The sequence below is a fragment of the Stegostoma tigrinum genome, chromosome 1, assembly GCF_030684315.1.
Source record: "Stegostoma tigrinum isolate sSteTig4 chromosome 1, sSteTig4.hap1, whole genome shotgun sequence".
Classification (NCBI taxonomy): Eukaryota; Metazoa; Chordata; class Chondrichthyes; order Orectolobiformes; family Stegostomatidae; genus Stegostoma; species Stegostoma tigrinum.
In genome coordinates this window covers 77348219-77371447 of record NC_081354.1, presented here as the reverse complement: position 1 = coordinate 77371447, position 23229 = coordinate 77348219, and the positions used below count along the sequence as shown (strand labels likewise).

General features: G+C 39.4%; 2 protein-coding genes across 2 annotated transcripts in view; both read right to left on the bottom strand.

The window, feature by feature from the left end:
- LOC132209761 (placenta-specific gene 8 protein-like) overlaps positions 1 to 6689 on the bottom strand; it is a 75135-nt gene extending 68446 nt beyond the window's left edge. Inside the window, exon 1 of the mRNA XM_059646504.1 lies at positions 6586 to 6689. The gene's annotated coding sequence lies outside the window, so the exon portion shown is untranslated. The remainder of the gene's footprint in view (positions 1 to 6585) is intronic.
- Positions 999 to 21383, bottom strand: coq2 (coenzyme Q2 4-hydroxybenzoate polyprenyltransferase). Its single transcript, XM_059646479.1, has 7 exons — positions 21153 to 21383; positions 19548 to 19714; positions 12319 to 12440; positions 10267 to 10352; positions 9108 to 9241; positions 6586 to 6774; positions 999 to 1262 (listed from the first exon to the last, which is right to left on the bottom strand). Exons 1-7 carry the CDS (start codon positions 21361 to 21363, stop codon positions 1104 to 1106), a joined length of 1068 nt encoding a protein of 355 aa, XP_059502462.1. The 5' UTR covers positions 21364 to 21383; the 3' UTR covers positions 999 to 1103.
- Positions 21384 to 23229: the final 1846 nt, after the last annotated feature.

The following is a 23229-nucleotide window of genomic DNA, read 5'->3' as shown; positions in this document are numbered from 1 at the left end:
GCTGCACTTTGGGAGGTGTTGTCTATTAGACGAGGGCTTAAACTAAGGCGCTGTGTATCCTCTTAGATGGACATAAAAGATCTATGGCACAACGTAGAAAAATAGGGGAGTTTATCATCGGTATCTTGGGTCACACTTAGCAAATTAATAAAATTTGATAATGTCCAGATAATCTATTCTAGTAATGTTGATTGAAGGCTATCTCTAGATGCGCTACCACTTTTAATACAAATTCCCATTTCTTTCTTAATGCTGACAGTAAGCAGGTTCGTGTTTCCAGGTTTAACGGCTAGCACTCTTTGTATAGGAAAATCTTCATTGTGCCAAATAGTCCAGTACCACACCGGTGCCTTGAAACTTTTGTATCTAGATAAACTTTTGCCTGCCATCTCCTCCCTAATATTCCTAAGTACGTGAAGCATATAAGACAAGTTTTTTTTTTAGGTTTTCTAGTTTGTCAGTTATTTTCACCCTTTAAATTTTTCTTTTATTCTCATCCATAGTGCCTATTCTGTAAGTTTTTGTTAAAAAAAAACTGTCCCAATAAAGTTGTTCAATATTTCTACCATGTGCACAAGTTGTTCCTTGGTTATTCTTCAGTTGTGCTATATCAACCTCCTTTCACATTTTGTATTCTTTGTATGTTCGGAGGGAGCACACATTAAAGATGAGAGGCTGTTAGCAAATTTCATGACTGTTTGTCACATTTTTATAATTTGCTAAGAGCTTTTATCCGTTTCTGACCTGAAGGCTAATTGATGATAGGACTGCGTAGTATTTCCAGTAATTGGTGTCACCTTGGGGTTTTGCTACTTGACTACACGTTCTTTGTAATAGTTACATTCCAATGTTTAGCAAGTGCATGCTTACGAGAGTGTTTGTTTAAGTTGAATATAACAATTATCTGGGTAAATCCACAAGATACCTCAAGAATATTTTGCCTTCTAATAACTGAATGATTCAATATTGCACTTGAAATAACTTAGTTCTCCAAGAGAAAAATACAAAAATTTGTTTATTAACAATAAAGGTACAATATGGACAATGGTACCTTTAAGCTTTATTGCATTATTTTGATTTCTAATTTAGAAACTGGTCAATAATTATAGCCCATGCTGCAGCTCTTCACTTTTGTGAGTAGTCTTCTTTCTTTTCCACAGGTTTCCAAATACAATTCCAGAAAGCAGTATAGATCCTAATGTGCGATTCAAACAGAATTTCTTCCAACAATCTTGAGGATTATTTATGTCCAATGAGTATATCTGTTTTAGAAACAGCAGGATTTATATTTATACGAATCAGAATTGTGAACAGCACATTTTACAGATTTTAAAAATTCAACACAATAAAATTTTCTGAGGAGTTAGTTGAAAGAGAATGTTATAAGAAAACTGCTACTCATGAAAATGAGAATTTATTGATATCTAAACAGGTTTTACTTTTCTTTTGAGGAATTCCTCCTTCCACTGTTGTTTTCCAGCAAAAAAGTACTTCATCTATTAGCTTGCCTCTCCTCTATATCTGCAATTTCCAAATCAACAACAATGTGACAAGTATCTGCCATCTAAGTGTCACCTCTTATGCTCCCCAATCATAGCTGCTCCACTACAAGTAGCCATGCCTTTGCTTCCCAGGGATCAAAATTTGTGGAAATTCTTCCCTACATTTCTCAAACTCTACCTTTCTTGCTTCCTTTAAGACACTTCTTAAAATCTCTTTGGTTAAGCTTTTGGACATTTCCTTTAGTGACTCAGCATCATACTTTGCTTTATAGCACTCCTGAGACACAGCTTGGAATGTTTCATTGCTTTAAATTTATAGCTTGCAATAAATATTGTAAAGTTATAGTCATAGTGTTATACAGCACCAAAACAGAGACCCTTTGGTCCAACTTGTCCATGCTGACCAGATAGCCTACCCCTCAGCTACTGATGCACCAGGGAAAACAGCCGTAATCTATTCAGTTTTGTTCTTACAGCTCAAACTCTCCAACCCTGTCAACATCCTCATAAATCTTTTCTGAACCTTTTCTAGTTTCACAACATCCTTCCTGTAGGAGGGAGACCAGAATTGATTGCGATACTAAAAAAGTTTATTCTTAAACTATTACCAATACATAGTTCTGGAATATTCAAAGTCACAGTCCACTCAAGGTACTGGCATGTTGCATAATGTCTTTTTTGTTTCTTTTCTTGTGATTCCACATTTTAGCCTAGAAATTCATTCACATTCATACAAACAATAATCCATGCACCCTGATTAATGTGGTCCATGTTATACTAAATATGGAGCCTTGGGCGTCATTTACATGAAATACAAACATGAACGTCCCAGTCAGCTTGACACTGGAGATGTTGTGAACTTTGGAACAAAGATATTGAGACTGAAAATTTACATTCCCGTAACTTAGTCTTATCTCCACCAACAGAAAGAATAGTAATGCTTGAACTTTTTCTCCCCGAGTTTGGATGTGCAAGCACTGCTCCCAGTGTTCTCCCTTGAAGGATCTCCAATTTCATCATTACCAGCTGCTTAAATGGTAAACCTTTGAACTATATGGATTTTCTACTCCCTTTCAAATCAATACTTTCCGCTATTTAGAGATTGTAAACTCAGTTTGAAAAATAGGATCATAAAACAAGATATGATTCGAATGGTTTATATAAGCAATGCAGGTATCAATAGAAATGTATCATATCAGTCTCATTACTTTTCATAAACAATTCCAATTAACCACACTCCAATTTTTACTTAGCACCAGGATTTAAAAGTAATTAATCTGATCCATGAGTTCTACAGTCTTAATGATATAAAATGAGATATCAGAAGTTATTTTTGAAAATTATGCTCCCATTTCTTGCTCAGAATTTAATTAATTCATTCACGATCAACTTATTTCTGCTTGTTATAATCCCCTCACACCTATGATGATCTTTCTACCACCACCCCCACAAGGATACACACTGTACAAGTTATCGGAATGGACAGACTGATTTCAAGCTCAAACCATTTAGGGGAACTTGGGGTTTGTAAGCACATTTACATTCAAAAATTGCATCAAGTTTTCAGGCAGGTTCATAATACTGAAATGATCAAATAAAGCCTGCTTTGAAAACTTAGCTGTAAAAATAACTGTAAGGCTTCATTTAAATCGTTCCCAAGTAGTTTTTAAAAATCTTACTTTGAATTAAAAGGAAAACCAGTTAACAGCGGTAATTATAATGGGTTGGTATCAGCTGGAGTATGGAATTTTATAGGATGCCCAGTTGGTTAGAATTTTGTCTCCACTAGTCAGCTCAAAACCTTTGCCCTGCAAGTTGTTGGACGTGCAAGCTGATAATAGTGCGTCAAGGACAACGGGATAAATATTGTATCTTCTATAACTAATGAGGTTAAATCAACTGAAAATCAAGGAGGACAACTGGGAAGGAGTATCAAATAGTATGAACCTAACATCTAATCAGGTGGTAGAGTCATAGCAGTCTACAGCACAAAAAAACCTATTGCCCAATGAATCTGCGCTAGTCAAAAACAACCATTTAATTATTCTAAGAGATAGTGGGAACTGCCAATGCTTTTCAGAGATAGTGGGAACGAAGGGTCAAGACACGAAACGTCAGCTTTCCTGCCCCTCTGATGCTGCTTGGCCTGCTGTGTTCATCCAGCTCTACACCCTGTTATCACATTTAATTATTCTAACCCTATTTCCCAGTATTTGGTCCACTACCTAGGTATATAACGCATCAGAAGTATACATCTAAATATTTAAATATTGAGGGTTTCTGTCTCTGTTACAACCAGTGAGTTCCAGATTTTCATCTGTGGGTGCAAAAATGTTTCCTCACATCCCCTCCAAACCTCATGTCGCTTGTCTTACATCTATGCTCTCTGGTCACTGATCCCTCCACCAAGGGTAAAAGTTTTTTCCTATTCACCTCGTGTCCCCCAATTTAAACATCTCAATTACGTCCCCCTCAGTCTCCTCTGCTCCAAGGAAAACTGCCCCAGTTTATTCAATCTCTTTTCATAAGTAAAACTCTCTGACCCAGGCAATATCGTATAGACAATCTTATAGAGAAAAAGAAATTTTAAATTTCAAATTGGACATGAAAATTTTCAACAATTCATTACCTGAAGAAATGAGACTCCATACCTCTAAGCGCTGAATATCTGTTTAAGTTTTTTCTATTAATTCAAGGGAATATAGGCTTCAATGGCAAGGCCAGAATTTAATAGGTATCCCTAACTAGCCTTGAGGTGATGAGCTAATGTCTTGAACCACAGCAGTCCTGAAGCACCCACAATCATGTTAAGGAGGGAGTTCCAGGACTTTTACTGAGTGACAATGACAGAATGGGCTTATAGAAAGTAGCATGGAACAGAACTTGCAGTTGAGGGTGTTCATGTTTTTCTACTACCCTTCTGGAGTGTAATGCATATTGATTTGGAAGGTGATATAAGGTGCCTTAATGAATTCCTGCCCTGCATCTTATAAATGGTACACACAGCTGCTGCGAGTTGGTGGTGGAGGGAGTAAATGTTTGCGGAAATGGTACCAATCATAAGGAATGCTTTGTCTTGGATGGCATCAAGCTACTGTAGCGCTTGTGATGTTGGACTGTACTCAGTTAGATTGGCGATGGCCATCACCTGGTACTTGTGTGGCAAGAATGTTAATTGCCACTTGTCAAATTGAAGCCTGGATATTGTCAAGGTCTTGCTGATTTTGGCCATGGACTACTTCAGTATCGAAGGAGTCAAGAATGGCGCTGAATGTAGGAAAGTTCGGCAATGATTGCACAAAGGGAAGATCAGTGATAAAGCAGCTGACGATGGCTCCCTGGGACACCATCCTGAGGAACTCCTGCATCTGAGATGATCAGCTTCCAAAAACCACAATGTTGCTGGGACTGGAGGGATGGAATTATGGAGAAGTTGCAGGGGCTAGGCCTTTTTTCACTGGAGTGTAAGAGGTTGAGGGGTGACCTTGTTTATCTATGCCTCTTGTGATTTTATAAGGCGAATAGCAAAGGTCTTTTCCCTGGAGTGGATGAGTTCACAACTACATGGGGAGGCATATTTTTTAAGATGAGCGAAGAACGATTTAAGGGACAACTTCTTCTATTGAGGGTGGTTCGTACGTGGAATGAACTGACTGAGGAAGTAGTAGATGCAAGTATAGTAGTTACAACATTTAAAATACACTTGGACAGATACATGAATAGGAAATGCTTAGAGGGATATGGGGAAAATGCAAGCAAGTGGGATTGTTTAGTTTGGGAAATCCGGTCAATACGGTTAAGTTGGACCAAAGGGTCTGTTTCCATGCTGTATAACTCTATTTTCCTTTCCCTAGGTATGAATCTAAGCTGTATTTTGCAAAACTAATACCAGAGCACTAGAAAACTGGTGGTTCACAATTCAAAGGAATTATTTCTTGCCACTAGTTGCCGGTGAATGTGCATACTAGTTAGTGTCAGCCTACTGCCTCTGAGGTGGTATTAACAGCTACAGGGCAAAGAAAGTCTGGATCATTGACATTACCAAGTCAGAGATTATCCTATTGCATTTTTAAGCATGAAATAAAGTGTACAAAGAAAATAGAGTGTAGATTCTTAAAGCTTCAGGTCTATACAACATATATACCTTTACTGTAAAATAATGTATTTAACGGGTAATCAGGAAAGGGCACATTTTCTCTCATTTAGTCTCCCTCAAACACAGATTCTTCAGTTGATGGGAAAGGAGGTAACCTACTCCAAAGTCTAGGCATCAATTATGCTTAATGAACCACGCAGATATGTACGTCATTGATGTACTTGTGTATTCTCACCAACCCATAAAGGAGAGCCTCATTTCCATTTGATGGCCAATCAATCATAAATTAAAGGTTTGGGGATATATAACTAAGAATCAGCCTGCCAACATATGAAATTGCTTCATTACTTGGGACATTTTAATGCATTAAAAAGGAATAAGATAAATGCAAGCTGTTGTTTTCACCAGGGAAATGACCAAAACATTATCTCATAAAAGTTATGGATTTTTGAGACAGAACATAATATTTTCTTTGAAGGTGTAATAATATGGGCAAGTGCCTTGTAGAGAACAAGTTTGCTTGCAGAACGAACAATAATTCAACTATCTTTTGCAATAACCATATTCATTGGCTAACTCTGAATGTTTTAGTCAACATTGTTACAAGCCGGTAATCATTGAACTCCGAATTGCAAATCATATATTAAATTGATGCAGAGTGCAGCACATAGCTAACTAATTGGCAAAGCTGCAACATTCAAAATACATTTGAAATTTTGTCAAAATAATAATTGCTTCTTTTCAAAGTCGCTATTTACGTTACTTTATGAAAGCCTTTTGCTGTAACTTGAGAAGGGGGTTTTGCTTCTGAAGGACAAACAAAATGCTCTAGAGGCAGTATCATAACAAGTGAAAGTGCAAGCTTTTCTCAGTTTTAAGAAGAGGTACAAAAATTAAAGTTATAATTCTGGTCCAACTTCACCCTCGTAATTTCATGCAACATTTTTATTAGCATTCACAAGTACAGAAACGTGCCAATGTTCATACCTGATGAGCCAGGTGAGCGCCAACAGCCACCACAGCAGTGTAGTAGGGTAATGTCTGTTCACTGTTTAGTCCTACCACTGTCAATCCCGTTAGCATGGCTGTGCTAAATCCAATTAGCCACTGTTTGGTCTGTTCTTGAAACTTTAATGCAGTTGATTTCACTCCTACTATAGCATCGTCTGTTTTATCCTAAATACAGAAACTTAGAATAAAGTATTCTCACAAATAGTCTGTTGCTTCTCAAACTAACTGTTATCATCACATAAAAGGTAATTGTCACCATAATCTTACTGCACCACAGGGTGGCTCTCTAATTACAGAGAAATGACTGGTGACGGTTTAACTGGAATGCCACCATGGCTCGGGGTTACCCTTCCTGGTAACCTGTCAGAGCAGGAATTGAATCCATGCTGTTGGTATCACTCTGCATCACATATACACAAAATGGTGGAGAAACTCAGCAGGTCTAGTAGAAACAGTTATCATTTTGAGTCTGGTTTGACTCTTCTTCAAAGAGTTCTACTGTTCAGTTCTGAAGAAATGCCATACTGTGCTCAAAACATGATTTCTGTTTTACTCTCCACAGCTGCTGCCAAGCCAGTTGGGTTTTGCCAGCATTTTGTGCATTTATTTCAGATTTATAGCATCCACAGTACAGACGACCCTTAGGTTGTGAACAGGTTTCATTCTGGAATGCGTTTGCAAGTCAGTTTGTTCTCAAGTCAGAATGCAATGCAGGATAATAGAAAGCAGCTGTCTGAGTGTATATCAGGTCTTTAAAATTACAACCAAATATTAGTATGAGGGTTCATAAATTGGGGGCCCTAACCCTCAAGTATTTTGCCTTTGAGTTGGAAAACCACCTTGATTATAGGGGTACTCATATAAGGAACCAAGATCCCTCGCGAGTAGAAACAACAAATGTCTACACAGTTGATTTATATGGTATGCATGGTATGAAATAAAAGTCCAATGACAATATTTTAATTAGCTGTGCAAAAATCGACACTAAAGGCAGTGATCGTTGTAATATAGGTTGCTGAAATGCTACTGCTGCTGAAATTCAGCAGCTGAACGAACTTAATTACATTTTGAAACTGAAAGCAAGTTCTCTATATGCTTTAATTAACATTTGTTACAACATAAAGCAATACAGGACGGGAACAGGCCCTTCGGTCCATGATGTTGTCTTGAACATGATGCCAAATTAAACTCATTTCTTCTGTCTGCCCTTCATACATATCCCTCCATTCCTGGCATAGTCATGTGCTTATCTAAAAGTCCATTGAACATCTTTATTGTATCTGCCTCCACCACTACTTCTGGCAACACATTCCAGACTGCTACCGACCACTCTGTGTTAAAAGACAAAACAGTCCCTCGCATCTCCTTTGAACTTTTCCCCGTCTCTTCTTAAATGCATGCTTGCTAATATTCGGCATTTCAACTCTGGGAAAAAGATTCTGACCATCAACCTTATCTATGCATTTCATAATTTTATAGACTTCCATCGTCTCCCTTTAGCCTCCGCTGCTCCTGAGAAAATAACCTGAATTTTCTAGCCTCACCTTATAGCTCATGGCCTCTAATCCAGGCAGCATCCTGGACCCTCTCCAAAGCAGCCACATTTGTTGTTTTTCATGCCAACATCACGTTAAGAAGATAAGCTATAAATCAAACACAGTAATCTCCATTACATTAGTCCTACCACCATCAATCCTGTCAGCATGGCTGTGCTAAATCCAATTAGCCACTGTTTGGTCTGTTCTTGAAACTTTAATGCAGTTAATTTCATTCCTACACGTTATACAAGATGAGCAGAAGAACCCTTCTGAAAAGTCAAGCCAGGACACACTAGGTGGTATAACAGTTGGATGCAGCTCATTAGCACTGTGACAGAAACAGAGGTCAATGTGACCCTGCTGGTTGCTAAAAGCAACAGAAGCATTTGAACAAATTGTAATGTTAGATTAAAAAGTAAATCACAAATTCACAAAAGACCTAAATAAGGCCTAACAAGTCAAATTTCCCAAATAATTAACTTGGCTTTAAAACACAAGGAAAACATGACAGATTTCAATATAAGATATTTTGTATGGAACTCTATTATTTATATTCGACATGCAACCCTAACTCTTCTGTTTTGGCAGATGCACTTTTTGCTGGCTTGGTGCTACTTGAATCTCCCCAAACTCCTCAATCTTCCAACATTTCTCTCCTAAATTAAGATCCTCCTTAACCCATCCCTTTAATCAAGGCAACACTGGTTATAATCTCCATCTGTGGAATGGTTTCAATTTTACCCTTGCACTGTCAAAGCACCGTGGGTTATTTTTCTAATCAAATGCAATATAAATCTAAGCTGCTTGCATTTTTTTGGACAATGCCATTGCTGCAATGCCATTATTGCCGTTCATGGCTAACACAGTCCAATTAGGTTTTAGCATCTGTTGTGGTGCTGGATAATCCAAACAAGAAGTTGCAAAATTGAAATTTAGGTGAATTTTAATTTACAATCTTACCTGATGTGCATAAATAGTGTCATATATCAATGTCCACATGATACCAGAAATATAAAGTGGTAGGCAGATTGACCAATCACAGGAGCCCTTCACCGCAGACCACCCTAAAAGTGTTCCCCAGTTGAATGCAAGACCTATAATCAATAATTCAGAAGAAACCTACAGATAAATTTCAGTAGAGTTTTGTGAGAAGAATTAGAGGCAGAAATTGATTGAAAATTTGTGCTAGAAAGTGAGTGGAGGAGTGTATTACAGTAGGTAGCTAGCCGGCAGCCTATCTGATAGCACCATAGAATCCACTCGAGAAGATAAAATCTGTACAAGGTGGATGGTTGGACCCCATAAGGGCCAAAACCAATATCCTCAAAAGGGGCGTTTGCTAGTGGAGTGAGTGGCTTTAAATAAGCATTGCAGGGAAATAGAACTTAAGTGGGGTGAAAATAGCAAGGGAAAAAATATGGAAATGAAAAATAGAAAGCCAAAGTAAAGGCAGATGAAACAACAAAGCAACAACATACCATCAAAATACGTTTGAATTCTTTTACGATTAGGAAGTTAATGTGAAGATTATAAAATTTCATTAAGCAAGTTTAGGCAAATGAATTTGACATTACAAAAGGTGTGTATACAGTTTATGCACTTACTAACATATAACACAAGTAGAGTTCTAGTACAATTACAGAAATAAATTCTTCTGCAGAAGGAAGTACTTTCAATTTAAAGTACTCTCATTCTATTTCCTCATTTTCTGCAATTATTTGTTCTTCTATTGTTGGGAGATGCCGCAAATTAAATCATTTTCTGGTAGTTTAATAGATTGCTTTGTATTGGATTGAGATCCCCTAATGTCACTCAGGCAAATCATTCACCAAGACATTACCAGTTGGAATATGGATCTGTTTACTCCTTGATATTTAAAACAAATGCACGAGTTGCAGAATAACTAAAAGCATCTGTCTAAGTTTATCAGATTTTTAAATTGCATTGGAGTTCATTAAGGCAATTCAAAATGTATGTCTGAACTTGAATAACAAAGTGAACATTCTTATTTTTGAAAAAACTCAAGAACTTTTCTTACTTCAGACAATTTATCTACTGCTGTGTATTTTTAGAGTTATGTATTTCCTGGAAGACCAAGAACTCTCAAATAATTACATACCTAGAATTAATTGTGGCCAGTACGTTAGTCTCTTCATTAGTGGGTAAGTGACCACCAGTCCCAGCGATGCAGCTCCAAGCACAATGCTGTCAAAGAAAAGGAATGTGCATCAAATATTACACAGCTAAAGTACAAGATGATTAAAGTCAACTGGATTTATGCTGATATAGGTCATGGATTGCTTTCTCCATAAACAGATTCATCGTCATATGAAAATCTTTGGGGAGGTTTGTAGCACTGCTCCAGGTTTCCATCAAGGTTTTGGCAGATTGGGGAACCCATGCTGAAATTCTGTCCAGTAAAGAAGTTTCTGGTTCAGCACAGATTAGGTTCAACATATGACTAGTCGTAGCTAATTTAAAAAGTAATGCTGAAGAAATTGCACACGCTTAAAGCTTGGTACATGAATAGCAAATGTTCCTTTTCCACACAAGTCTTAACAAAACGTGAAGATAAACGTCTGCAACGTATTCCAAACAGAAACTGATCTATTATTTATATAGATGAATTGTTCAAGCCAACGATTTAAAAGTAAAACCAAATTGGTAATAAAAAAGGGTGTTTTGATAACATTGTTTGATTAGCACTTCATTCATTAGCCTAAATATCCACCCCTGACAACACTGATTAGCGTGCACTACAAGATGCTTTACAAAAACTCAAGGGCTCTTTTAACAGTCCTTCCTAAACCCACAAAATCATGACTTAGTGGACAAAGGAATGACATGTGCAAGACTAAAAACCTCCAAGTCATATACAGGTCATTTTGATACAAAACCACTGGTTGCTTGTTCTTGGGGAGAGAACATTCTGGGATATGGGACTACTTTCACCACACATACAGCAGCGCTTGAGAAATGGATGTAGTACAGGGGATGGTATGGGCCTGGGGCGTAGATACACACGAACAAAATACAGCAAACTTTGTTTTAACTGGCACGTTATGAACTGAACTGTCAATATACTAGAAAAAAATATGTACCAGAGATATCAGGAGTTTACTGTACTGTCATGATTTCCATGATGTCCGAGTGTCAGCTGAGGGTGCAAGTGAGAAGTTATTTCAGGCAAATTTGCATTATTATCGAAATAAGTTATGCTGTAAATAAAGTACAGCAGTGATGTGCACGCCCCCTGCGTTATGTTTCTATTATTTAGTGTGTGTTTTTAAATTGATTATATGGACCTCTTGATCAACCAGAATATTTGAACAAACTGCACACTCCTTGTCCAATTGCTGCCAGCTCACAAAAAGTTTGTGGACGGGTGTTGTGTCCTATTTGGACACTTGTTGCAAATGAAGGGCTCTCTTTAACTAGATGAAAGCACCAGCCACGTAACTGGTTGCCAACATAAAATGCAGCCCTGGGCTTTGTAACTTAGTAAATCAGGCTTCCCTTCTAAGAAGACCATGACACCATATGAAATAGGAACACAAACTGGCCATTCAGCCCCTCAAGCCTGCTCTGCCATTCAATAAGATCATGGCTGATCCGACATTCCTCATATCCACTTTCCTGCCTTTTCTTCACATCATTGGTTTTCTTACTGATCAAGAATCTCTCTCTGTCTTAAATATACACAACGAGTCTGCCTCCACAGCTCTCTGTGACAAGGAGGTCCAAAGTCTCACAACTCTAAGAAGAAATTCCTCATCTCTTATGGTCTCTGGTCCTCGACTCTTCTTGAGGAAAACATCCCTTCATCATTTACCTGTCAAGGCCCTCAAGAGTCCTAAATATTTCAATGAGATCACCACTCTAAACTGCAGTGAGTAGAGACCCCACCTGCTTCTAGCTCCAGCATCCCTGCCATCTCCAAATAATCCCAGCGAACAATATCAACACCCTAACCTTTCAGAAGATGTCAGGATCATTGATTACTTTTCTCCAGATACTGCCAGGCTTGCTGATAATTTCCTGTAATATCTGTTTCTTTTCAGATTTCCAGCATCCACAGTACTTTCCTTTTATCACATCAGACGAATCAGAACATCAGCCAACATTTCTTCCATCTAGTCCACGTACAGAAACCAGTGTTAGCTTCACTTGCCTGTAATTATTTAAGCATAAGAGAACTGCAAGAGCCAAGCCCAGCTGACCACTCAAGAAGACTAGGGCCTGTAAACGACTGATTTCTCCAGCAGCTATAGGCCGATTTCCAGTTCTGGCAACCTATTCAGAGTCATCAGAGAAAGATAAGACAATTAACAAAGATCCTTGAGGAGAAATTTTAAACACAGCACCAATAGGCATTAAGATGACAGTAGTCAGTAATCACTTAAGCAACAAAAACAGGGAATACTGGAAATATTCAGCAGATCTTGGGAAGTTCAGGAGAAAAGGGAACTCTAAATCCCCTCCACCTCAAATTCTGTATTCCTGATTCAGGCTTTTTTCTAAAAGAAAATACTCTCCCGCTCCATAAGTAATAAGAAACAATTTTCTCTCTGAAAATCAGGAAATAGAAATTTTATCATATGCAAAGAAACGAGGAACAAGAAGTGTCAAAAAGAGTGTGTTGTGGGTGTAGTTCATAGGCCCCCTTCACATAAAAGAAATTACAGGTTGTCAAGTCCCTAAGTATGGATAACTGGACTGTGATAGAACAGCAGAGCCTAAAAGCACTAGCGAATGAGATCTTAGACAGCAAAAAAAATTGGCAAACATCAAAATTAAAAGTTCTTTAAATGCATGCAGAAAAGACAAGTGAATGCATAGCACAAACAAAGTGAATATAATACAACATCCATCGGAGGCAAAGCTGGATCATGAATGTTCAAAGTTAATTCATTTTGACAGGACAGGATAAAAGGAATGGGAGATGGGGAAAGCTGTGCTACTAAAGGATGAGAGACAATGGGAACTGCAGATGCTGGAGAATCCAAGATAACAAAGTGTGGACCGGGATGAACACAGCAGGCCAAGCAGCATCTCAGGAGCACAAAAGCTGACGTTTCGGGCCTAGACCCTTCATCAGAGAAGGGGATGGGGAGAGGGTTCTGGAATAAATAGGGAGAGAGGGGGAGGTGGACCGAAGATGGAGAGAAAAGAAGATAGGTGGAGAGGAGAGTATAGGTGGGGAGGTAGGGAGGGGATAGGTCAGTTCAGGGAAGACGTGGGATGAGGTTAGTAGGCTCAAGCCGCACTTCCAATTCCTACCTACGAACCTCATCCCACCTCCTTGACCTATCCCCTCCCTACCTCCCCACCTATACTCTCCTCTCCATCTATCTTCTTTTCTCTCCATCTTCGGTCCACCTCCCCCTCTCTCCCTATTTATTCCAGAACCCTCTCCCCATCCCCCTCTCTGATGAAGGGTCTAGGCCCAAAACGTCAGCTTTTGTGCTCCTGAGATGCTGCTTGGCCTGCTGTGTTCATCCAGCTCCGCACTTTGTTGTCTACTAAAGGATGATATCAGTACAGCACTAAGAAATTATCACAGCTCAGAAGCTCAAGATAAAGAATCAGCTTGAGTGGGATTAAGGAATAGTTAAAAATATCACTAGTGTGAGTAGGTCACCTAATGCAATAAAACTTAGTATAAATGAAGAAATAATGGGAGCTTATAAGAAGGGTACTGCAATAATCATGGGATGATTTCCATCTTCATTTAAATTGGAAGAGTCAAATTGACAAAGGTAGCCTTAAGTATGAGTTCATAAAGTGTATTCAAGACAATTCTGAAGAGCAATACATGCAATATATTCTAGAAGCATTGAGTGGAGGCTGCATTAAGCCTGGTAATGTATAATGTACAATTTATGGCTACACAATAGATAATAGGTAATAGAGCCACAAGGCAAGAGTAATCATTACATGATAGAATTTCATGTTCCACTTTAGTGCAAGAAATATTGATCTAAAACATCTATTTTAGATTAACTGCTCAGTTAAGCAACTTTGATATTAAAATTCTTACCATGCTTTTCAAATTCATCCATGGCCTCTGCCTCACCCCGTAATCTCCTTTAATCGAATAAAGTTCCAAAATATCTGCACACTTCTACTTTTAGCCTCTTGAGCATCCCTGATAGAGTCATAGAGTAATACAGCATGGAAACAGGCCCTTTGACCTAAACTGGTCCGTGCTGACCTTGGTGCCCACTCAGCTAGTTCCAATTGCCTGCATTTGGTCTATATTCGTCTAAACCCTCGCCATCCATGTGCCTATCCAAATGTTTTTTTCAATGTTGCTATTGTACCCTCCTCAAACACTTTCTCTGGCAGCCCATTCCATATATGCACCACTCTCTGCACAAAGAAGTTGCCCCTCAGGTCCTTCTTAAATCATTCTCCTCTCATCTTAAGCCTATGCCCTCCAGTTTTCAATCACACATCCCAGGGAAAAAGACTATATGCAAACATCCTAACCATGCCCCTCATGATTTGATACACCTCAGTAATGTCACCTCTCATTCTCCTACGTTCCAAGGAATAAAGTCCTATCCTGGGCAACATGTCCATATAACTCAGGCCTACTAGTCCTGACAATAACCTCGTAAACTGGAAAGTGTGCAAAGAAGATTTAACTATGTCTTTCCTATAATATGGTGACCAAAACTGTACACAATACTTCAAGTGCAGCCTCAACAACAACTTATACTCAATGCCTCGACTGATGAACGCCAGCATGCTAAATAACTTCTTCACCACCTGTCCATCTGTGACACCGTTTTCAAAAAACTATGCACTTGTCCTCCTAGGTCTTTTCACAACACTCTTTTCCAGAACACTCCTTAGGACCTTACCATTTACTATACAAGTCCTATCTTGGTTTGACTTCCCAAAGTGCGACACCTCACACTTGCCTGTATTGAAGTGCATTTGCCAATACTCAGCCCACCTCCACATCTGATCAAGATCCCTCTGTAATTTTTGATAACTTTCCTCACTATCAATTCCACTTCTGGTCATGGTTCAGTTATCAAAGCCCTAAGGCATGGAATTCCCTCCCTAAACCTCTCTGTCACATTATTCTCCTCCTTCATGATGCTCCTTAGAATCTACAAGCCTTAGCTTAGTTAGTTAGCTGGCTGGCAAACTACTCACACCAGTAACTTTTCTTTGCCTTTGATTGCGCTGACCATGATTTTGGCCATTTACTATAATCAATGATTAGGTTTCCTGGTTTTTACCCAGGTAGCCCAAGATTCAACTCCTTATATGGGAATAAAATCAGTCATGGTTCAGTTGTGGCATACTTGCCTCAGTTGCACGGTACTAGATTCAAGTTCCACTCCAGACCATATGCATAGGAATCCACTTGACACTCGTGCAGTACTGAGGGAATGCTGCACTGTAAAGATCCAATGGCACTACTCAGACGGGCAGAGGAGTCAATCCTGGCAAACATTTACCCCACAATCAACATTACTAAAAAAAAAGATTATCTACTCATTCCTGTACTGCTCTGTGTGGGAGCCGAGTGAAAATTAGCTGCTGTGATTCTAATATTAGCGATTATGCTGCAAAAGAAAAAAAGTGCTTTATTGGCTGTAGAGAATTTTGAGATGTTCAGTGGTTATGAAAATATGCTAAACAAATACAAGTGCCTGTATCTGTTATTCTTTTTTAAAGGGTGTCATATTAACACTAGTTGTTGACAAAAACCGATGAGATCAACAAATGTCTTGCTTTTGGTGTTGAAGTGAATGTGGAGGGAGAAAGGTTTTCAGGGCTGATTGGTTACTATATCATGGGGTTGGGAGGCATGCAGGGAGGGGTCCATTAGCTCACCTGGCTAGTTTACAATGCAATATGATGCCAAAAGCATGGGTTCAATTCCCGCACTGGCTGAGGTTACCATGAATGCACTTTAAACCTGTAGAAGGACTGAAGTTAGAGTGGACTTCCAACTTCTTTCCAAGGGCAATCACCCAAATCTAATAGACTTTGGTTTACAGATGTGATGAAGGATTTAGTGTGAATGCACGTGACAGTACTTTGTATTACATGAAATCTCTCTTATTTCGCTCAGCAATGAAGCATTTTATGTGCTTACACTTGTATCTAGATACTTAGATGCATATATATCCTGTAAATAAGTAATCAGTCCACAATGGTTATGTTAGAGGTATGCACTATTTGTGTAAACAGATATTTGCTAGCACAGAAGTTGAATATTGCTGAAAAAGACAAGTTTTGTTGAAGTTGTTGTCTTGCATGCAATAGGGCAATTTACAAGAAATTATAATTACAATAAAGGGAAAACAACCTTTTTACACTATTTGAGAAGAGTGTTATCAGTTGGAAAGTTGACTCTGATTGGTATAAACATTTCCAATGAGAATTTACCAGTTACAGAACGACTGACAGTTATCTGCAAAGCTTCGTTTAAATTTAAACCAAGCAGGTTGACTCTAATTGGTCTAGGCATTAGACTAAGAAATGAGAAAGGAAGGCTGTAATCTCCGAGGCAAGAACAAATTACAGAGATAATGGGAACTGCAGATGCTGGAGAATCCAAGATAACAAATTGTGGAGCTGGATGAACACAGCAGGCCAAGCAGCATATTAGGAGCACAAAAGTTGACGTTTCGGGCCTAGACCCTTCAAACCCTTTTCTGATGAAAGGTCTAGGCCCGAAACGTCAGCTTTTGTGCTCCTAAGATGCTGCTTGGCCTGCTGTATTCATCCAGCTCCACACTTTGTTATCTTGGATTCTCCAGCATCTGCAGTTCCCATTATCTCTGTAATTTGTTTCATTGAGTTGAAACTGGCTGAATATGTGTATGCTCTATGTGCAAAGAGTAAGGTCTATGTATTAATATATGCAGCTTCCAGTATAGGAAAGTGCACCTTACTACAGGTCTGACTGGCAATCCTACATTGTCTCCAAGTGCAATTCTTAGCAAACCTGGGATTATTCAGGAGATGTTGTCCGAGTTGTCCAAGAATGAGTTTTTACAAGGTCAAGTTAGTTTGCATGGTTAATGTCTTGCTTGTTGTGAATAGCTAAAGGGATATGCTACTTGATACAATCCACTAGTTTTTGGAATACATGGCCTATGTATATGGTGGCAGTAACATTCATATATCAAAATATATTACGTGAAAAAAAACAAAAGAATTGCAGATGCTGGGAACAGAAACAAAAATAGAAATTGCTGTAAAAACTCATGTCTGGCAGGATCTGTGGAAAACAAGCATAATTAACATTTTGGATCCAGTAACTCTTCTTCAAAACTCATTGTAACTGACACCAGGCCTTATCATCACATGGGCTGCTCTCAAAGTAACCCATCATCAGCCACTAATGGTCTTCAATAGCAACTATACATTCTCCTGGCTGACCTTCACCATTCTTATGTCTACCCAAATGGTTCTCTCTTTCTGGGTTTCGTCCCCACCTATCATTTACTCCTCCCCACCCCCCCCCCAACCTTTCTTTAGCATATATAACCACCCAACTACAATCAGTTCTGAAGTGTCACTGGACTGGAAATGTTAATTCTGTTTGCTCTTCACAAATGCTGAAAGACCTGCTGAGATTTTCCAGGATTTCTGTTTTTGTGTACATCGTCCATTTGTGTGATAGCAGCAACATATTTATGGCTTGCTATCAGCAACCTGTTAGTGGTAAACCCCTCATGTGCTACTGTATAGTAGCAATATGAAACAGCTTCACCTGTTGAGACATCATACCTTTAATCTGAGGTGGTCAGAAAACTTTTCAGGACAAAAAGTCTTACCTCATTCATGCATTTGCACATTATACTTCAGAAAAGATCTGGTTGACAGAGCCATCATCCAACAGGATAGATTTGATGTGCCCTACTTCAGTATCAAACATGCACAGTAACTAAATGGCTTGGGCCTACTTACAAAATTGCTGATAAGGCCAATCTTATTGCACATGCAATTGTAGGAATCCAAATTCGCAGAGTGATCAGTGAAGTAGCCTTGCAATGGACAGTAGTAGAGAACCCCTGACTGATATCTCAACTTGGCGTCAAAGAAAGGGAGCTCATTTCACTGCTGTATTTCTTGGTGATTTTGAATGCAGGTGAAGCCAGCTCTTATGAGAGTTGCTGAGTTTGCAATTTCAGTGTCTATTTCACACAATTGAGGTAGTTTACTTTCCTGTTATGTTGGAATTTCTTGTGAATTGTCCTGACAAGTACAATGTGAAAAATGTCCCTTTTATAGTATTATTTACATATTTTGTTTTTCCGTTTCAATAAATAGTTTCAGATCTAGTACTTCATCACGATTGGGTTCCGTACGTATTATTGCGTCCGCATTATCATGTTTACTTTTGGTTTAAAAATATCTCAATATTGTGAACTCTGGGTACACACAGGGTAAAATGTGTGTTTAAAAGTTGGCCCTGATTTAAATATTCAATGGGCATTCCTTGAATAGGTTCTTCACTCGTCCCTCATCCCAACTACCTTAAAAAGAAGTGGTGGGACTGGCTGGGCTCAGCAATTTTTGGGAAATGTCTGTCCTCAGTATTCTTACTCTCTTCCAATGTTCAATATAGTTAAAATACATGATATAGAAACAAGGTTTTGTTTGTTTACAACGTCAACAACATCTTGTATGTATTCAGCACCAATAACCCAAGGAAACATCTCAAGGTGTCTTACAGTAGCCTTGTAAACAAATCAGACACAAAGCAGCTAAGGAGATATTAGGTCAGATGGCCAAATGCTTAATCAAAGAGGTAGGCTTTTAAAAGTGAGGAAGTGTCAAAACGAGGAAAACAAGGTGAAGAGGCAGAGAGGGAGAATATTCCAGAATTAAGTTTCAAAACAATTAAAGGTGTAGCAACCAGTAGTGAAATGACTGAAATCTGGGATCTTCAAGATCCCAGAATTAGAGAATGCAAATCTCAGGAGTTGGAGGAGATTACTGAAATAGGGAAGAGGCAAGAGCAAGAAGGAATCTGAAACAAGGATGAGAACTTTCAACTCCAGATATTGTTTGACTAGTGGCAAATGTATGTTAAATGAATACAGAATTGATTGAGGAATGGAATTCAGTCCAAGATTAGACATGGGCAGCAGAGTTTAGCATAACATCAAGTTTACAAAGGGTAGAATGAGAGTAACAAGCTAAGACTCAGTCAATGCAATTCCCAAGATCTTTCAAGAGTGCAGATGGTTATATTTGCATTGATTAATTTTAAATGGAAATATTGTTAAGACCAACATTGGTAGCATCAAAAATGAGGAACCAATACTTAATAGAAGAGTATCCTTGTTAGGACCAACTGATTGTCTTCTATACAAGTGAACGGTTAACATAGGAACATATTCCAGAAGAGAATGTTACCTTTCTGTCAATATCTTTATCCCACATATCATTGATTGTACAACCAGCTCCTCGCATCAATAATGCCCCTGTTCCAAAAAGTGCAAGCATGGGCAGATCTGGAAAACAACCTGGTTCTGCGGCTAAACTGATACTCCAGGTGCAAGGCAAATACAACAACCAGGTGCCTGAAACATCAAATTATAATAGATGTAACATTTCAATGTGCCACTACCGTGTCAGACTAGGTGTGGGAAAAAAGCAAAACCTAAGAAATGCAAATGTAAACCAGCAGCCCAAGACTATTCTGAATACACAGAATTCTACAATTACTTCTAAAATAATGAATTAAATTACCAGGAAAGATAGAGGCAAGAAAACTGCAGATGCTGGAATCCAAGGTAGACAAACAGGAGGCTGGAAGAACACAGCAAACCCGGCAGCTTCTGGAGGAAAGGAGAAATTAACATTTCAGATATTACCCTTCTTCCCAATGCGGCGGGGGGGGGGGAAGAGGAGTTGCAGATCACAGGGGAGAGTAGCAGAATGGTGGTGATAAGTGGACACTGGTATTCGCCATCTACTAGTTTCAACCTAACACTGCCATTCTGCTACCCCCTGCCCCTTTATCTGCAGCTCCCCCTACCTCCACATTCAGGCTTGAAGGGTAATACCCAAAACATTGACTTCTCCTTTCCTCCAGATGCTGCCTGGCTTGCTGTGTTCTTCCAGCCTCCTGTTTGTCTGACAGGAAAGATCCTTTGATGAAAGGTTATATGCCCAAAATTAATCCACTGTCCCCTCTTGACAGATACTAACAGTCTATATGCATATTTTGTACCTTTGAAAACATTTTGTCCTCTTCTGCAAGACTGACCATAAGAAACAGGAGTAGGCCGTTCGGCTATTCAAACCTATCCCGCCATTTAATAGGATCATGGTTGCCAACTCAGACAGCGAAAGCTAAACAAAATTGGATGTTACTAGCACCATATATGCTAAAAGGGGTAGGAATGACTTGACAAAAGTTGCTCTTACACATACTAAGGATGTTTCTTTCCCCAAGACATTTGCAAATGACATCCTGTACACTCTGAGATCAGCTCAGAGACTCTGACAGGCAGGTGCCAGTCCCACGATGGGATGGATGGCTTAGAAGGGGCGGACGCCTGGAAGTTGTCTCCGTTAGGCAGAGAGACCAGGACCCGTGGGCACAGCCTTAAAATTAGAGGGGGTAAATTTAAAACGGAAATGAGACGACATTTCTTCAGCCAGAGAATGGCGGGCTTGTGGAATTCATTGCCAAGGAGTGCAGTGGAGGCCGGGACGTCGGATGCCTTCAAGGCAGAGATCGACAAATTCTTGATCTCACAAGGAATCAAAGGCTACGGGGAGAGTGCAGGGAAGTGGAGTTGAAATGCCCATCAGCCATGATTTAAATGACAGAGTGAATTTGATGGGCCGAATGGCCTTATTTCCACTCCTATGTCTTATGGTCTTAAGATCCGACGCTGCCCAGCCCGAGCTGTGACAGGCGAGCAGTCTCTGCTGACAACTTACAGCCTCCCGCCCCCACCTCTCCATGTCCAAACACACCAAGCCGACGTTACATTCCAATGGATTTACCGATTGGTTTGTCCAGTCGCATCAATTTCAGGTAAGGCTGCACCGCCGGCGGCGCCGATGCGACCAGGCCAGCCGCCGACAAGCCGCTGCTACACCTGACGCCCACAGCGGCCGGCACGGAGACATAGCAGGCGGCCGTTAGCCGCGGCGCCGCGAGCTCGGCCAGGCGGCAGCGCAAGGCCGGCCGCAACCACAACGACAACAGCGTCATCTCGCGCTGCTTCCAGCACGTGACCGGGCAGGAGACCTCACCAGGAACCGCTCATTGAGAGCCCGCCCACGAACAGCGAGCGCGTGCGCGCTGTTGGAACGTGTCAACCAAAATCTGAGCGCGAGCTGGATTGTAGTTGGGGAATGGAGATGGTGCGTTATGAATGGGAGGACTTCAGCAGTTCAAGAAGACAGACAATCACCAGCTGTTTAAGGGCAATTAGGTCTATCAGTGCTGGTTCAGCTATTAATGCTGCTAGCCCGTGAATGAATAAAACAAGAAACCTTGGAGAACTTGTTCTTTGTTGGTTGTCATGTGCTCTTGTATGTTCTGTCTTTTAGCTACTATTATCCCATGCAAACATTACTTTAACATGAAGGTTCTTGGGAAGATTCATAGCTGGGCTTGTGGGTGATGTTGTTGGCTTACTTGTCAAGCTGGCTGGTTATCGTACAGATGTTTCATCACTGAGCGAGGTAACCACAGATATGCACTGGAATTCTTAGAGGCCTGGTTTTGCACCTGTAACGCAATCAACAAATATGTGGAATTAGCCCTTCATATACGAACCTATGCAGAACAGAGCCAGAAATGACACTCAACAGATTGGATCATGTGAATACCAAGTGAAGTAGAACAACACTGCTTCATCAGAGGCCACACTAATAAGGTTACCCAGCATGGTGATGAAACATCTGTGTAATAACCAGCCAGCTTGGTGAACAAGCCAACAACCTCATTATTTTGTCACCTTTGCCTTGTGTGCTCCCAGCATTTGTTATCATTTCTGTCTTTATGTTTATCAAAATTTTACTTTTAATATTTTTTAACATTATAACTTTTTGAGATTTATTTCTGGCTCTAATTCTTCCACATTACATTAGACAATTTCATTTTATGCATCATTCATTTTGAATTTCCTCTTACTTAACTGTGTGTCTTTCCTGCAACATCTTTGCTAATATCTCACTCATCATCCATTCCTTGTCTTTCTCTTTCGTGTTTTGATAGTATATCCTTTTGTAGTATGTTGTGTACATTTTTTTTCTATTTCCTTTGTGTTTCTCGTTCTGAGACACCTGTTTGTTCTCATTCTTCAGTTCTGAGACATTCATCTTCTGTAATTCAAAGAATAAATGCCTCTGACATTTTTCTCCTTCAATGTATTAATGTCTGAATAGTTTTACATCTGTTGCTTAAATAAGAACTGAGAGAACTGTGGATGCTGTAAATCAGGAGCATAAACAGAAGTTGCTGGAAGTTCAGCAGGTCTGGCAGCATCTGTGAAGGAAAATTCAAGAGTTAACGTTTCGGGCCCAGTGACCCTTCCTCAGTTCTCTGATGTTTTCTTCACAGATGCTGCCAGACCTGCTGAGCTTACATCCTTTTTTTTTGTATTTTTATTTTTAACTTGTTTACAAATGATCTAAATTTGTATTTGTCCCACGGTAGGTATAAATGTTTCTCATAATCTTTCTAAAATGTTGTTGCACTCTCACACAATCTAATTGGATTCTATGCATATTGCATAGACTTCCCCAAGTGTACAGTGTTTATTTTGGCTGCTTAAATAAACTCTTTGCTACCATCAAATAAGTTTCTGGACAAGATTGTACATGTCTTTTTCCTCTTTCATTTCTCAGTAAAAGTCCCTTGAAATAAACTCGCTTTGCAATTTGCCTTTAGTCATTTTAGCATTTAAGGCACCTGTTATAATTACCACAAATAAACTTATTTAAACTCATAAAATAATACAGCATAGAATCAGACTATTCTGTCCAATTAGTCCAAACCAACCATGTTCCCAAGCGAAACTAGTTCCACTTGCTTGTGTTTGGCCCATATCCCTCTAAATGTTTCCTATTC

Bases quoted from the DNA above. Each gene is read 5' to 3' on its own strand.
- coq2 (XM_059646479.1), bottom strand. From the start codon at position 21,363: ATGACGCTGTTGTCGTTGTGGTTGCGGCCGGCCTTGCGCTGCCGCCTG. The intron at 12,441-19,547 runs GTAACATTCTCT...GACTCTGAATAG, and splicing joins ATAAAGATATTGACAGAAAG to GTTGCCAGAACTGGAAATCG. The intron at 10,353-12,318 runs GCAAGTGAAGCT...TTTCTTTGACAG, and splicing joins TTATGCTTAAATAATTACAG to CATTGTGCTTGGAGCTGCAT.